The sequence below is a fragment of the Thunnus maccoyii genome, chromosome 19 (assembly GCF_910596095.1).
Source record: "Thunnus maccoyii chromosome 19, fThuMac1.1, whole genome shotgun sequence".
NCBI classification, from domain to species: domain Eukaryota; kingdom Metazoa; phylum Chordata; class Actinopteri; order Scombriformes; family Scombridae; genus Thunnus; species Thunnus maccoyii.
Window position 1 is genome coordinate 11,958,737 of NC_056551.1, and position 17,959 is coordinate 11,976,695.

Below are 17,959 nucleotides of genomic sequence, written 5' to 3' on the forward strand. Positions count from 1 at the left end.
TCACATTCTGAGAGGCAAAGAGAAAACAAATATTATCACACCCCGAAGGTCATTGTTGTGACATTTCTTATAATTCAATTCTTCTCTCTAGAAGCCCATAATATTATTGGAAAAGGCACATTCAGGATATGGTAATAACATACTATTGTATCATAGAAAGTTAAAAGTGTAATTCTAATCTCCCTTCACAGAAGGTTTACACTAAAGCTGTTTTGAATGTTATCGTTGGTGGTGCATGTACTACTTCTGCTCATTGTGCAGGAACAATTGAACTCTCACTGAAGAAAACCTATATGAATGCGGAACGGTGTGGTTATTACCTTAAATAAGAGATTTTTCTTCTTGAAATGTGGGCTTTTGTGCTTAAAGTTGAGAAACTGAGCCTGCACTGCTATCACATTTGGATGTTTCACAGTATCATAAATAACAAAGCTAATTAATGCTAAATTTCTCCAATAGATTTGTAGATTTTCAGAAGAATGGGGTACCAACCTAAACAACACTCAAAACTGTTAATATGGTTATGAATCACCATTTTATCAAGAGTGGAAAGTTTCTCTTTCATTTTCCGTAAGATGTTGTGACCTGCAAGCCTGGACTTCTCTATGGGCCTCACTAGCATATGTGGTATATTTTTCATGTTTTTCCAACAGAGAAGTCACCTCGGTCCAGACATCAGGCCCGGTCCACATCCGCCCAACCAAATACAATCCAATCATCTCTGAGAGCAACAGGGAGGGATCTTTTCCCCTTCAGTTCAGAAATTTCTGATTCCTTGCATGATCATTTTTATTACTTGTATCCACTGCACCATAATATTTTAAGTAAAATGTTTAATTGAACATAGTGTTTTCTTTACAATGCCCTCTCCAGGCACAAGATAGCGCATATAACCTAGTGGATTTAGGATATAATCAAAATAAATCAAAATTGAAATCAATTAAATCAGTGAATGGTATAACTGCACATGCTGAGTAGGCAATTTATTTGGCTTCAGACAGACTTTGATAAAGTGTTAAATGCTAAATCTCAACACTGAAATCAATACTCAAGTCTTATGTACAAGGTTTGATTTGCATGTGGTCAAATCAAAGAGTAGCGACACAAATCTTTTTTTCTAATCTACTAACAGTGCAAGAAGCATGTTTGGATCTATAAGGATGGTAATGTTATTTATGGTGCTGTCTTATTATACATGCATCTGTGAGTGTTTCCAGGCTGGTGTGCATAATAAAAGGAGGAAAACTGTCAGTGGAGGTCATTGACAAATGCCAGGGGCTTGCTTGTTGAATGCCCACACTATTACAGAACAAGAAAAAGGAATGTTTAAGATGTTTTAAGAGTAAAAACAAGGCTGCAACAGTAGCAGCTTACTAAAAGGGGGAAATGGCTTACTTGTTAAAAAGCCAATAAGTAATTACACTATGGCAATAAATACAAATGAAAATGCATTGTTTACTCACACCTTTGATATTTAATCACAGCCTATAGCAATCTGAATTCAGTATTTGTGTTTGTGCTCTTTGGTAAACTATGACTGTTATTCACATGGCAGTGAGTCAGAGTTTCCAAAGATGTGAGTTACAAAGAGAGGATGCAGAATGTAATTTTATAGCATGTTTTGATAGATGCTTATTTGATAGATCTATTAATCTTGTACAGGAGTATAGTTCTGTATCACGTGACAAATCTATAAATCTTTTTTGACTGTTTTAAAATCTGAATATAAGAGAAATCCATGATTCACTCCCAATAAATAAATAATCCCACAATAAGCAACACTTTTATAATCTCACACTGACCTTATAATTTATTATTACATGTATTATACAGTGTTCTTGTTTATTTCTTGTCCTTTTGTATGGTTTTTACACCCTGGTGTACAGTGTATGTGTAGGTATGTGAAGAGGATAGAAATGAGCATAAAGGATAAAAAGAGACAAGTACCATGACAAACAGCTGAGCTGTGCCCCACACTTTTATGGTTTGTGTGGAACAATTTTCCAGTGACTTACCTGTTTGAGCTGCGTGATCGTCTCCCGTGTGGTTGCCATGGCGACTATGGCCCTGTTGCTTCCCGGGCTGAGCTGCAGGGACAGAGAGAGTCCAGAAACCAACTGCACCCCCAGCTCTGTCACACTCACTTTATCATCCACCACCCTGATGCTCCTCTCAGCCAGGACCGATGACGTCAGAGGGGACAGCACCTGCAATGAGTACAACCTCATCAAAACTGCAGATCCATACACATGTACATCCTTCACACAGCTGCTAAAACCACACGTATGCACACCTCATGGCTCACCTGTACAGTCGTAGTGCCCACAGCCCGTCCCTGCAGCACCACCCCATCCTGCAACCTGGCTACATCTGGGTCTGCCACTTTTAGAGAATAACGTACAAGATTGGTCACATCCACCTGTCAATCAAGAGGGAGAAAAATGCTAAGCGATCATCTTTTTTGTTCCCTGTGATAATGCATTTTTAATGGTTTAACAAATTCTTTAGCTTGTTATTAAATCACAGTTTTGAAACGAGTTGTTTTAAATTTTTTGTCCAACAAATCTAGTTGTGGTTGGCCAAGACTGGAAATGCCAAACCCACGAAATCCCGCTAGTAATTGCTGGCAGGTCTGTTTCAGTTTGGGCTCTTAAACGTTTTTACCTGCCAATCAGGACCTAGGAAGTAATCAAGAGGCTCCGCTCCAGTTAGCGGGTCTGGCAGCACCTCTGAGTCAGCCTTGGCTACGAAGGGCGTGAGCACCCTGAGTGTAGAGTGCTGATACTGCAGCATGCAGCCCCTGCCCTTTCTCATCTCCTCCTCTTCCTCGCTGTCCCATGACCTGACACACAAAAGCAGTCAAACATAATTAGTAACACAATTCATAAACAGTTTTGAAAGGAATATTCTAACATATACACTTATTCGCTTTCTTGCTGAGTTAGACTTTCATGACTGCACACTAAATATGAAGTTATAGCCAGCAGGCAGTTAAGTTTACCTAAGCATAAAGACTGGAGGCAGGTGGAAACGGCTAGCCTCTAAAACTCACTAATTAACATGTTGTATCTCGTTTGTTTAAACTGTAAAAAGCCAAATTATAAAGACAACACGTTTATGGGGTGGTTTTGCTGAATTATTTCTTGGCCTGGTGCAGTAACTCCAAAAAATAGTCCAGCAGATCCAGGCTAGCCTTTTCCCTCTGCTTCCACTCTTTATGCTAAGCTAAGCTAACCCCATGATGGCTGTAGCTTCAAATTTAATGTATAAGCATGAAAGTGGTATCGATCTTCTTATTGAATTCTTGGAAAGGATGCGAATAAGCATATTCCTCAAAATGTCGAGCTATTCCTTTAAGCACACAATTATTTACAGAAATGTAGATTTGATTTTTCACTGAAGGGTAAACAATACAAAATCATGCTAATCCTAAATTATTCCAACTGAAAAACAATACTGAGGACCAGCAGGGTGGTTGTTGCTGCTGTAGAGGCATAACACATTGCTGAGCGACCTTTCCCTCTAAATGGCTTTAAGTGAAATTAACCAGGATCCCACGGCTGAGTAGTTGGTTTGTAGGTGGCAAAGGTTAAGCTGTGAGCCATTCTCAAACCTCTCAGCAATAATCATATAATTATCATAGGCACAGCTGTTCTTCCACGTTCCACACCACAGGTGTGCTGGAGGGTTGGTGGATATGTTTTCACACAGCAGGGGGAAAGCTCCTGTCAAGAGCTGCAGTCCAAATAAACATCATTATTACATAGCCTGAGGTCAGAACTTTACATGTGATGGAGATGCTGCTTGAATTAAATCAGTGTGACTCAACACCAGGCAGAAAAGTAACTTCTACTCTGTCCGTAATAATAAATCCAATTCATGAGGTCAGTGTGTTTCTGAAATCAGGATATGGTGTTTCAATGCACAACAAAAAACCAGGATACTCCAAAAACCTGATCATAACCAGGATATTGTATATAAACACACTCATTAATATTGTAATATTGTAATAACCTGTACATATGTTGCATCCATTTGTCTTTGATTTGATTCAAAGTAGAATCTTTGAAATTATGGCATTCATAATGTAACATTAGGAATTTGTTTAACTGCATTTTTATAATAGTAAATTTAATTCACTCATTTTAGAAAATATTTAAACACAAAAGTTTGAAGTTTTTACATTGAGTGTCTTTGCCATAGTATCTCAACTTTTCTATGCTTTTTATGGGGCTGTCAGGCTGCTAATTAACATGAACTAATACGGTATTATTATAGGTGTTAATTAAACTGTTACTGTTAACTGACTGAAGTGTTCATTTCAATCAATTCTTTCAGAGATAAAAATAACACTGAAAACTTTACTGAGAATCAACATCTGTTAGGCTACATCTGAGTATATAAAAACTTGGAGGGGATGGGATAATTCATACTGCTTTTCAGCGGGTACTATTTCAAGAGCAAAAGTAAACACAATTTAAGAAAACTTTTGTGTATGAAGCCAAAGGTTAGACTGATATTAGTCTGTGCTGTGGCTGCTAATTACACAGAAATTCCAGTTCCTTCTTTGTTGCATATACTGTATGTACATGCATCCAACACAGTGATACAAGTACACAACAGAAAATCCAGCACTTTTTTAAGCATCAGCTGAGACTGTCCATTACAATCACACACCATAGAAATGTCACTTTTCCGATCTGGGTGTGTGTGCAGCCAGGTATTGAATGTTTTGGAAAATGAAAGCACCAAAGAGTTTTTACCCCAGAGAAAACTAACAACCCATCAGTCGACCATCATCATTAGTATTGAGTGAAAAATAATGACTTTACTGTACTGTATTGAGTGAAATCCCACTAACCTTTATCTTCAGGGCAACTGTGCCGCCTCTACACTGTCCTACCCTCTAATGCACCAAACACAGATTTGATGTTTTGATGACTGACTACATATGTACTGTAAATAGACAGATAACAGAAGCACACCTCTCAATATAATACAATCTAGTTTAACATCACAAACAACAACAGACTCAAAAATTACAGATGGTGAGTGCAGGGCTGACTTTACTGCATTTAAAGCCTTCTGGTTGTAAATATCTCTGCAGAGTGAACTGCATAACACAATGATTGCTTGCTTTTGTATGAAAACGCCATTGAAACGGATTAAATCTGACAGGAAACACCGAAATTTAAAGAAGAGGCATGTGACCCTCTCGTATCAATTCTTATTGCATATTCTTCTTAGGTGTGGAGTCAGGTCACATGACTGAGACTCAAGTAATGAATTGAATGACTTTGTAGCTAACTTGACAAAATCAAAGACTTGTAACTCGACTTTGACTTTAACACAAATTACTTTTGACTTCACTTTGACTGATGGGTCTAAGGATAGAGGATGTTGTATACTGTACAGATTGTAAAGCCCTCTGAGGCAAATTTGTGATATGGGATAATGGGCTAGCCTATATAAAAAAAGGACTTGACTTGAAATTACTTGAAATTACTTGATGTCCTCTCTGAATCCGAAGAATTTTGTCATACAAAATTGTGAGGCAAATCAACTCTTAATTTTTGTAACTACTGAGCAGCCAAACAACAGAGAATACCTTGGATTAGCAAAGCTATGACAAAACAAATGACAACATGCAAAACCTTTAGGTGAAAAATTGCAGATAGGGGTTTACAACCTCTAGCAACAGTAAGAGCTGGAGTTACAGTAACTCTATTAACTCTACTTAACTATACAAACATGAAATCAATGAGCCCCCATCAGAGTCGGCATGTTACCAAAATCTTTGTATCCTAAAATTGGTAGCCTTAATTATGTCTTTTAAAATCAATAAACAACTGCCAGTGTCTAACGTTAGCTATGTCTAACGTTAGCTCTGGGCTCCAGCAGTAACTGTTCCATACTGATTTGTTCCATAGTGAAAGTTTAGGACTTGGACTTGACTTGAGACACAGGACTTATAACCAAGGCTTGAGATGTACTAGAGGCTTACGAAAACATTGTAAGCTTTGTTCAAGAACATTTTCCTACTCTTATCCTAGACCTCTTTTACTTTGAGGCTTGTTGTATGAATGCTCAAAGTCAGATTGAAACTCTTTTAACTGGACAGACTTGTCATAAATTTATTGTTTCAGACTGATGAATACCACACTTTTATGAGGAGGTGTGCATTCCTGAAATTACATAATTACTGTAATTGGCAACCCTGAAATTTCGATGTAAGGCTACCCATTCTGCTCCATCTGTGGGTGTTTCATTCAGAAAAATGTTACCAAAGAGTAAAAAGAGGAATTTTACACCAAGGATTCAAGTTGTCAGAACTGAATTTCTGTATCAAATTTAAGTTCATTCAGATTAAGGCATTATGATTTCAGGTCATTAGTGATGTTGCCCTGTGCAGAAAGGCAGACTATGTGTACATGACATGTACTGTACGTAAGGTCTGGGCCAGAAAAAATCCAAGTACCAGTACTAATTTATTTCTTAAATCACCCGTACGAGCCACTTAAGAACGAATAAGTGGTTCTTGCATGACTGTGCCACTTCTGCTTTCAACCCTTGTGGTTAGAAATGTTTTTAAAAATGCTGAAAACAAGTTTCCTAGTGGTTATTATACTTGGCACAACAGTATCCGACTTATACAGTATAATAGCACAGTGCTGTGTCTCAGTTTGGTACTGGTATTATTTTTTTCACAATACATCTCCAAGATCAAGCTAATGGCACCTATAAGCAACAACAGATATATAGCACACAGAACTGGTCAGGCCTCACCTCCTGTTGCCGGTTGTAACAGGGACCCTCCAACCTTTGATCTGGCTGAGCTCGGTGTCGGCCACATCAATGCGCAAGGGCAGACGGGGCATCCATACATTCATCTCCAACTGGGTGCTCAGGAAACCATAGGTAAAGTTGAGCATCACCCTGCTCTTCCCTCTTGTCTCCTTCCCATTTACATACACGTAATCACAGCGCTCTGATACCTGAACATGACCGAGAAGAAAAAAGAGAGAGGGTTAAGGTGAATGAGGGGCTCAAGAGCGATATCCTGGGTTTGGCCCAAAAACTCAGACAGCCGGATGGCATCCTTTTATTTCTGCCAGTCTGTCACTCTATACCTATCTTCATTTTGAGCAAAAAAAAGTTATTTTAAAAAGTTTAGAGTCACTGGGCTAGAGCTGAGATGAAAATGGTCATCCAGTGATTTAGATTCAAATTTCTCCAGACTTACACTAGTGTAAGTTTTTCCATGTAAAGCACAAAAGTTTTAGTAAAGTATACACAAAGAGTGGAAGGAGTGAACAGAGGCATCAATACATATACGCTAAAAAGACACAGACACACACATTTTTTTCATTTCGTACTGCCTCGAAAGTCTGGCCAGGGAATCGCACTATGGTCCTGTTTATGTCATGTAAATTCACAACTGCGGTCTCTATGAAACTGTTACTGAATATAAATTAGCTCTGCCTTACGACTGTTCCTGTAGTGCTGTACTGTAGGTGGGAGTGTTGCAGTCCCCACTGCAGTGAAAGCAATGAGGTGAGACACAGCAGTTGGTGTGTTTTATTTAAGATTGGAGGCCTATCTCTACTGCCGCCTCACTTATCTTAACAAACCAGTGGCTCCACAGAGGTAATTGGAGAGCACTAGACTGGAGAATAGAGTGTAGCACTGGAGAGAGGGAGGTGAAAATTGGGAGGTGGATAAAGTGAGGAAAAAGCAGAGGGAGGAATGACTTTCAAGGTAAGTCAACTTGAACTCCTTTGGAAATGCAGTGGAAGCCAGTGTGTGAAGACCTTTTCCCAATATGCCAAATTATTCGGACTAAAATCTGTGATGTCTTGTGCAGTTCTCCATTGCATCGAATAACTATAGGGTCAATGAATACCCCAAAAGTAAACTCTTAAAAAGAAACTCTTATTATAGGAAATATAACATGTGACATGCACACAATGTATGCACTTTTATCACTCAGCTATCAAGACATCTTATTAACTGTAATTTTGCTTTGTGCATTGCTTTAACACTTTCATCTTTACCCTTTGGTGCCCAGTCTCCTGTCTTCATGCACCACTGTGTAAAGCAGTGCAAAATAACGAATCGTATGGTATGATAAAGAAAATAGAGCAGAGATTGAGGATGTTGTAACTTAAAGGACAGTGTCAATTGTTTTTGCATGTTTTACTTTACTTCACACCACAGCTACCCATTTTGCAAAGCATGCTGCCATGTTTTAGAAATTTGAATGTTTAATCGGCAGTTCCAGCCTGCCATTGTTTTCCATTCATTTCTGTTTGAAAATCTACTCTACTGTATCTACTGAAACAACTCAGATTGTCTGTTATTTTTGTTATTTTTATTTTTATTTTTGTTACATTATTATGAAAAAACAAAGTGCTGACTTTTCAAATCAGTCTGCATTCAAATTTAAAATGAACATGTCCACTGAATTCTGTATTTTAACAGGTAATCACATTGAGATGAAGAGCTCTTTTTCATGAGAGACTTGTCCACAACAAACCATATGCAATGTGAGCAAGGACTAAAACATGCAGAAATTTCAAATACACAGAACAGTGGTTGCACAATTGCAAGTAACAAAATGCTGAAGAATAATGTTTTGAAATCTGCAAAAGAAATGAGAGATTTCAGCCTCTTATGTCCATCAGAAGTAGGTGGAGACCAAAAGAGAGCTAAAAGAGTGAATATTGTACTTATATTGTATTGTACTTATATATAGTGTTGCACCATCCCGCTGGATAGGCAACTGTTTGCTTGGTCCCCATAACAACTGTATAAGATGATACAGTAATATATCAATATGTCCAAAAAAAGAAGAAATGCTGCTGTAAAGAGCTCAAACTTGCAAACACACACTCAATCTTGGGTACTGTATGGAAATCAATCCCTATCAGAGATTCAGCCACTGGAAGCTATAAAAGATAAAGTCTCTTTAACTTCATGTGGTTGGTTGCGTTGCTCTAAGAGGGGTCAGTGACCGCAGGAAGTGTAAGAGTCCATTCCGAGACACAATAGTAACTGGATTAAGTTCCACTACTGATACTGAAAATCATTACAAGAGCAGTCTCCCCCTCTTTTCCTCTTTCTCACTCTCTTAAGCTTACAGACTTGAAACACTGCCTCACACTCGCAAAGCCAGTGGCTGGCATGTCATCAGATGGAAATAATATAAGTCCTTTTCTTCTTCTCTGGTTCTCTTTCACTGCCTCCCTCTCTCTCACTCTCTTTGCTCCTACTGTCCTAGTAACATGGATCCATTACACAAAGGTCAAACCACTGTGCCTATGGATTGAGTGGTGGGATCATGAGCTCAGTCTCTAATGCCTTATAGAGGAGGCTGCTTCTATCCATGATGCTTACACACACACACACACACACACACACACACACACACACACACACACACACACACTCACACACACACACAGATGCCCACAGATTACAGTGGGACCTTTTGGGTGTGATGGAGCAGTGACAGTGGAATGTCTTAGAGGCATACACAAGAATGAAACTTATTTTGATACCTCCAAATTCAATTTAATTAGGAAACCTGCTTTGTATGCAAAAGATCTATTGAATTCACATTGGTATTGACATATGAGAGAAGCAAATGCTGCTGTGGGGTTTTAAGTAGAGTTATGTTTTGCTTTGTTTCAAATGCCTTCAAGGGATTATATATTATTTGTGTACATTGTAGATCTTGTATACACAGTGAACAGTGAATTATCAAGCTGCCCATTTTCACATGATTTAAATTGTACTCACTATGTGTCATTAATGCACTTATCTTGTTACTAAACATCTGCAAGCAGACCCAGCATTATGGGCGGTCCCTAGGGGGCCAAGCCCACCCATCCAGGAATTTGGCCCTCCCAGGAGAAATCAACATCATTTTAATACACAGGCTTACTGGGGCTCAATCCCTGGTCCAACGACTTGAGAGGGCCCACGAGGCTTGGGGAAAAAAAAATCACAGGGAGGAAAAAAAACTACATTTTTTTGTCCATTTGTGGTGTCTGGATTTAGAGCAAAGTAAGACATCATGTTTAGTATCTTAGCTGCTCCTAAGCAGAAACCGCAATTGCATTGTTTGTCAGCAACAGTTGTCACCTTTACACTTTTAGTTTCACTTTAGTTTTAACCGTCCAGCTGCTGTTTGTCGGCGAGTGACGCCAGAGTGGAAAGTTTGACAGTGGCTCGCTGAGGTTAGCCAGTGTTCCGGTTTAACCAGTGACTGTGTTAACTGGTGACATTCAGCTGAATGTGTCATGGTTGTCGTGGTGGAAGCAGCTGTTGAAAACATGAACAGAACATGTAGGTGTCCCCCTAAAAGTCTTAAATTATCTTATGCTCAACACAGTATATATTTGTCTGGTCAGAAGGTGCAGGCATGCCCATAAAAAATAAAACGCCCAGCCAGTTACTTTACTGCAAAATACATTGGAGAGTTACATAGCAAGGAGGGGACTGTTTGTTTTCCAGTTTATATGATTAATTTACAACATCATCAAAGAAAAAACACATTTATATTTATGGTTTATACATCTTGGTTGGAATTCTGAGACAAAATCATCATTACTGCTATATGAAACAGAGCATGCAGGCATTTTCACAATTCTGGCAGTGCAATTGCCCTGACGCAAAAACAAGGTATATTCCAAGCCTGATCACAAGCGCTGTATCTACCAAATTTTTTTTTTTTTTTTTTTTTCATATTGTGCAGACATATGCAGTAGGGACATGCTTGCAATAACTATTTCAAAGCAGATTGTTTAGGCCTTTGGTTGTAACGGCTTACCTTGAGTACATCCTCCTCTGTAGATCTGCAGCTGGTGTAGCTGGTTACATCAGTGACTGAGCCGTCAGCCTCCACAGCCAGAGTTTTCACAGGGACTGACACCATTTTACCTGTCAGCACCGCGGTATTCAAGATATCAGTGTTCTGTGCAGGAAGAAGGGCAGATAGAAAGCGGATTAGTCATCTGGATTGGTACAGTGTCATAGTTTTATTTAGTGTCATTATTTATTGTCATTTACAAGGAGACTGAAGGACAGTGGGCTTGAAGGGATTTTTTTTCCAGCTTCACAAGAGCAGGTCAAACTTGCAGATGATTTGTTTTTCATGTAGTCTGAAGGTTGAAGACTAAACTGAGCCTGGCTTAGCTCAACTACCGGATGTCTGATGTCTGATTCAGTAGTGTTTTTTTCCACAGATGGACGGCTGCTCTGACTGAACCATATGTTGCAGTTTCACAAATAAAATGAGTTTGTCAAACATCCAGTCCACTTACTCTTCTTCTTCACAGCACATCAGCAGATATAATAAACTGGTTCCAAATAATAATGTAGAGTTGTGGATGTAATTTCTAATGCTAGGTTCCTTCAATGCTGAAGAAGATGTATTTTCCTCCCTTTGAGGGGAGCTGCTACCTGATTGCATAGACATCCAGTAACTGAGCTAAGCTATAGGTCAACTTTAAGTTTATATTATTATGTATTTATGTTCGGTATAATTTCAAACTGCACACAGAGACATAAAAAGACTTTTTTTGTTGTTTTTTTTTACTTAACACTTTACTTTTTACAGAATTTCTCTAATATTCAAACTACTGATCTACTGTCTTGTAAGGGTGAAAGCAGACCCACAGTATGGGATTCATCACACACCTCTTTCAGGAAGCAGGATTTTGATACATTTGCTATATTGCTGTTTCATTTTAAACCCTCAGTACATGAGAAACTTGTCCAAATATCCTGCTGGACTAATACATTATACAATACAATCAACACTATTTGTACGGGGGCAGGAGTGACAGGCAGAGAGTGGGTGTTAGCACGACTAACACAGATTAAAACACTCGCAGGCAGGCAAACTTGATTCATTTAAATCACACTGATGCAACACTGACACACAAAGCGGACTAAAAAACTAAAATAACATCTCTGTGATGATAATATACAGTATGTGTGTGTACAGCAGGTGTGTGTCTCTAGCTGTCTCTCACAAACACACACACAGACACACACCTGGATGAAAATAAGTCCTCTACTATACTGTATTATCCATAGATTAACACTTTTACTCTTACTAACACCTAGACCTGATTACATTTCTAATCTTCCAACCTATTTTCCCACCTTGTACTTTGCATCTATGGCAATGCTTAGCAGCAGCTTAGTTCTTACAGTATACACCCTGTAAGTTGTCGTCAAGGCTGATGTAGCTTAATTTTTACACTTTAACTCCTCCTTCGACATGGATTTACAACTACTTTCCAGTTAAGATCTCTGATAACGTCTTTTTAATCTATTATAGGTAGAGGCAGTGTGTAAGAAGCTCTGGGTGATCAGTGTTTTTTTTTTTCGTCTTCCTGATGCTTGCGGACTAAAGCATCAGGCAGCGCTCGGCAGATGTTCCCTGGCAGCTTCACATTCTGAACTCTGTCGGCTTGACAGCTGCTGACCGCAATTTCAAAAGGACATGCTCTAGTTCAGACTGCGACACTGACCCAAACATAAGCCACTGGATCAGGGGTAGCACAAAATCAGAAAGCAATATCAACACTCTGTGGTGCTGGTAGCGCCACGCTGAGAGATCTTGACGTCCAATGTTTCCACAAGCTCAACAGTAATCTGGCTTGTGGCGATCAAGTTCAGCTGAAGTAGTTCAGAGCTATTTTAAATCTGTTTTTTTCTGAAAACAGTATTATTTACACTCTATGGTAAGCCTTGATATTGTTTGTTCATTCATTCATCCATTCAACTACTTGTTAATTCAGTGGGTACATCAAATGCTAAATCCTTTATGCGGTGATATGCAATGGAGACAAACAACATTAATGTGGGGAGAGCATGCACATAACCTCTAACACACAGCCTTCTTTGCTATGAGTCAACAGCTTGCCCACAATGCCTTTCTCTCACTTTCTTTCAATAATCAGTATAAAAGGTCTAGTGAAATTCATTGACATGCAAAGCATTACATGAGTTCATTTTCCTGCAGCTTTAACTACTTAAATCTTTGGTGGTGGTGATTCACATGTAACAGTGGTTTGTTCAGCCACAGCCTACTCATGAAATAGGTCTATTCACTCCACTGTTTCAGGGGAATTTTTTTTTCTTCTCATGTGAATCCTGTAACTGACTGAGATGAAACATATTTGCTCCCCCAACCAACACTTGTCTGATTTATGTTGACTATTGTACCATGAAATAGCCTACTGAATCTCCTGTCAAAGGCGGACACAGATCTACCTTGTAATTTCTGGTGGCTGTCCCAAAGTGTAAAGGTTTTTTGAGACCAATAGACATGGCAGTGAGGAATCTCAGTAAGTATCAAAAATAATATTTACTGTAGGCATGCATCAAATTATGCATTAATTAGTCTTTTGCAAAGCATCAGAAATGATTTGAATCCCATCATACTATGCAGTGCAGACCTGTAATAATTTGCAATTGAGAAAAAAAACCTAAATTAAAAAATGTATTGGTGACAAAAGTGACTAGCTGATGACATGACATTAACCTTACTATTTTTAGTAAGTAATTAACTGTAAAAGCAGCATTTCTGAGGATAGTGTAAGTTAACTTCAGAAACAAATAATATTCATCTCCTTTTTTATATCAACACTGTAGGATATTATGACATGAAGGACAGATCATGTAAAACCAGAATTCTTATAATATAGCCGCAAGCGGCAATTGACATAGTCCAAGCACAATGCACAGTTTTAGAGAAGACAGCTTGAAAAGCTTGAAAAGTAGGCAGGATAAAATTAACAGTGTTTACAAGGAGGACTTGAACCCAAGAGCTTTGTATCCTCAGGTAAGGTGACTTATACTTTGAGCCATTGAGGACATAGTTTGTCACACGCCATTTTGCAGGAACAAAACTACACAGGCCAAACAGCAGAATTTTTTGTCAGTTTTAACTTAAAGAATTCACAACAATTTAACTGTTGGGGGTAAAATTCTGAAAAAAATCACTCATCAACCTGCTCTTCTTGGGTGTATTGTCAACAGTACAAATTATGTAAAAACTGAATATCACTGTCTGAACACCATTTCAAACATGTGGTATCTAGTATCTAAAGAATGTCTGTGTCAATTTTGGTAGCATTTGAATGAAGATTTGTGGAGAAATAGATTATTGATTTTGCATATTTTGAAAAATATGGAGTGACAGACTTCTGAATTGACCATAGGTTGCAGTGAGGCAAACTTTTGTCACACATCAGTAGATGTGTTGAAAAAATGTCAGCTCTCTAGGACCTACAATGACATTTAAATTATTTTTGGAAGTGCAATATTGATGAAAACATGAGTTTACACTTAAGAACCACTCCCCTTTTCACCAATCATGACCAAATTTTATACAATGAATTGAACATGACCATAGAATGTGGAAACATTTTTACGCAAATCTGCACAGCTAATTATGAGATATAAATTTTTTGCATTTGTGGCACCCCATACAGGTGAGGCACAATGCGCTTTAATATGTAAGCTTAGTGACAACTCTTGAACATATGTCTCAAATTTCTGGTTGATATCTCAACAAGTTCATGAGTTATTGCAAATTTTTCTGTACCTAACTATTTTGATATAAATTAACTGACTTAAATAATTGAAATGGATTGACGTATTGAAATTTGCTTAACAACTTCAGATCAGTGAAGTCTGTAGATGACCCAGCTGTTTCTGATGAGATGTCGAAAATTGGATTTTGAGAAAATTAAGAAAAAGTCAAAGATGCAGATGACTTGAGAGATTAAAATAATGAAAGCCTCTAATTTTGACTCTAGGCCAAGCCATTTGAGATAGTTGTGAAAACGTAAACTTGATTATTACAGCACCACCTTGAGGTCAATAAGTGTCATTTTAAGTGACTGAGTAGTGGATAGAATACGCAACCCACCTGCAAATTTTGGTGTTTCTAGATCTCACGGTTTTTCCTGCACAAACACTTTTACCAGAGAAAAATAAGAAAAGGAAGAAGAAGAATGCGAAAAAAAAACAATTCCAGCAGCTTCACTGCATGGACCCGTAATTACTATGCGAACAGAACCTTGCAAATGAGTGGAGTGGAGACCAACAATGTCAGACTTTTAACATATCCAGGTGGCAGAACAAAGACAGGAACATCTGTGGCCGGGTGAAGTGACAAAAATAAACCACATATTCATGATACTATAAACTCTCACCGCCAAGGACACCATCGAGTTTAGTTTATGAAACTGTCAACTGCCAACTTAAGACTGAGTGAGATAGTAGGAGACCAACGCTTATGCCGCCTTCATGTTCCCCCATGATAAAGCCAAGTGAGTTGGCGTGGAGCCTTTCAACAAATAAAAGATCCTCTCCATCTGACATCTCTCTCTCTCTCTCTCTCTCTCTCTCTCTCAAGTCCTTTGTATATACAGTACTTTATAAGGGTTTTGTAACCACCTCCTATTTAAAACATCAGGATTGATCAGGCTATAATAAATCATAATAAGGAATACACTGCCATAAAGTAAAAACAACATAATTAATAAAAAAATGCACATGACTGTGATTGACACAGACAGATATGTGCTGTAAAGTAAACATTTTATACAGCACAGAGATTGACAGAGGTACAGTTCTCACCATGACCAGAGGTGCCAGCCCCACATAGTCTCTCTGGGTGGTGTAGATCCGCATTGTGCCCACATCCTTGATGTTCCCCGGCAACTCCAGACGCCAGGAGATCATCTGACTCTCCTGCTCCTGCTCTGAAACATCTTTTGGCACAAAGTCCAGTTGTAAAATTTCCAGAAGTCCCCTGTTTGGTGATAAAATGAAATAAAATACAGTATGGTTAGAGACGGTAAAGTTTTCATTCAGATACACATATTATAAGACATTATTTACAGCTTTCCTAACAAAGGTCTAGTGTAGAGCCTGAAATTCTGTACACAATATAGCTGTTCCAAGAGTTTCACATTTATTCAGGCTCATAGATAGAAAAATTGTGATAATAATAATGACATTATTGAACTAAATGGAACTTCAATCAATTGTTTAAATGTGGAGAATAAAACATGAACAAGCTCTTCACTCTCTGCCCACATATGGTTTAATTTTTATCACAATCATGATACATAACTGTGATGTTCATTTGGATGGTAATATCTGTGAGTGTAAAGATAGCACCATTTCTAAAGTTCATTTAGTGTAATGTTAGGGATCATTTTGGTCAGTCTACTGTTAAATTACTCAAAGTGTTGTAGTTTAATATCCAGGTGTAGTTAGTTATATCAACACAGTTAGCAAAATCTAAAATTGAAATCTAAATCTAAAGTTTCTGAATATTGTTGGTTATTGAACCTTGTGAAATGGACATATCTGGATTTTTGGCCATGCTAATGAGATGTTTTTGGGTATGGTGATCAGTCAGTCAGTCAGCCCACTGCTTTGGTCTAGAGTGAAATATCTCAGCTAGCACCATCATCAGGTCAAAATTTACATTTGTCCAATACTTCTGTTTATGACAAAACAGCTGCAAAACTAATGATATCAGCCTCAGCTGTACTTTTTTCTAGTAAGCAAATGTGAGCACGCTAACATGCAAAACTAAGATGGTGAACAAACCTGTTAAACAACAACACAGTTCGCATGTCGACATAAGCATTTTGCTGAAAGCACTGCTGTGCCAATGTATGGCCTCACAGAGCTGCTAACATGTCTGGTGTCAAGAGACAAAAATGGTTCAATATAAAATATGATGAAGTGGCTGAGATGAGGTGTGCACTCCTCCCTTGGGGGAGAAATGTAAGCATTTGTACAGAGGTACTGTCTACCAAAATGAAGGAAATAGAAATTACTTGGAAATTTGTGCAAAACAAATGGTAGACTTTGAACCAAGAGTGAACTCAATACACAAGAGGTCTCATTTCCATCAGCAGAATGAGGTGAGAGTGTGGAAGGAAGATTAAGTGAGCTGGCAGAGACTTGGGCCAAGTATTCCGGTCAAAGGATTGTCGAAGAAATGGCATCTGATGTTATTTGATGCTGGAGAGAATGTGTAGGCATATCTGCCAGTAGGAACAGATCAAAGAGAAAATAGAGCAGAAAATGAATGTAGATGTGGCACTTGTGAAGTAGAACAAAAGCAAAACAATGAATCTCTACATGGTTAAAACTCTCATTTAAAAAGGTTACAGATGTTGAACTCAGCAGCAACGAGGACAAATGCAAACCTATACAGTATACGGTATAATAAATGTATAATATTCATGTTGTATCAAAGGGAACTTAAGTACTGATTATTGTGCAACACCCTTAGGTCATTATGAGTTATGTATGGCACACAAGGTACCTGAAAAAAAAGCAAAATACAGAATACAGTAACATTAGTGTATATACTATATACAAACATTAAAAATCAAATACACCCAAAGCATTCTGCCCAGGGTAAGCTGAGATCCATCTCTCTTTTTAGTTTAGCTTATGAAAAATATGTTTCCAATCTCTGAGGGTGAAATTCTCCTGAGCAACATAAAGCTGCTCACCATTGGTCAGTGATACCAGGTGGAAGCTCCACAAAGAGAAATGTCTACTGAGTTTCATTTACAACCTCATGAAATAAACAATCAACTGAGACCATAAGGAATATTTCTCCTCCTCAAAGCGCAACAAAGATGAAAACAAGTCTTAGACACACTATACAATATAAGAAGTTACCAAACCAACCTCAAGATTCTGACCAGTCCCCTCAACAACCTCCACATTGGAACCAGTATTGAACCTCATATGCAAAATGTACAATAGAGTTGCAAAACAGGAGGTACCCTTGGTTCCTAAAGTAAAAGTCACATTCATTTTTCCAATAGTCAACATTACGAGACTCACAGTTGGAGTACTTCTATGGCTTGGATCGGCATGAAACTCTCGGTTAAAT

At 38.3% G+C, this 17,959-nt stretch overlaps 1 protein-coding gene across 1 annotated transcript in view; it reads right to left on the reverse strand.

Moving 5' to 3' along the window:
• The window catches only part of si:dkey-1d7.3 (transmembrane protein 132C), a 35,051-nt gene that overhangs the window by 3,300 nt on the left and 13,792 nt on the right, over positions 1-17,959 (reverse strand). The window contains exons 5-10 of the mRNA XM_042394235.1: positions 15,667-15,841; positions 10,835-10,978; positions 6,787-6,995; positions 2,665-2,842; positions 2,306-2,419; positions 2,016-2,207 (exon numbers count right to left, since the gene is read on the reverse strand). Coding sequence (XP_042250169.1) covers positions 2,016-2,207; positions 2,306-2,419; positions 2,665-2,842; positions 6,787-6,995; positions 10,835-10,978; positions 15,667-15,841 — 1,012 coding nt within the window. The remainder of the gene's footprint in view (positions 1-2,015; positions 2,208-2,305; positions 2,420-2,664; positions 2,843-6,786; positions 6,996-10,834; positions 10,979-15,666; positions 15,842-17,959) is intronic.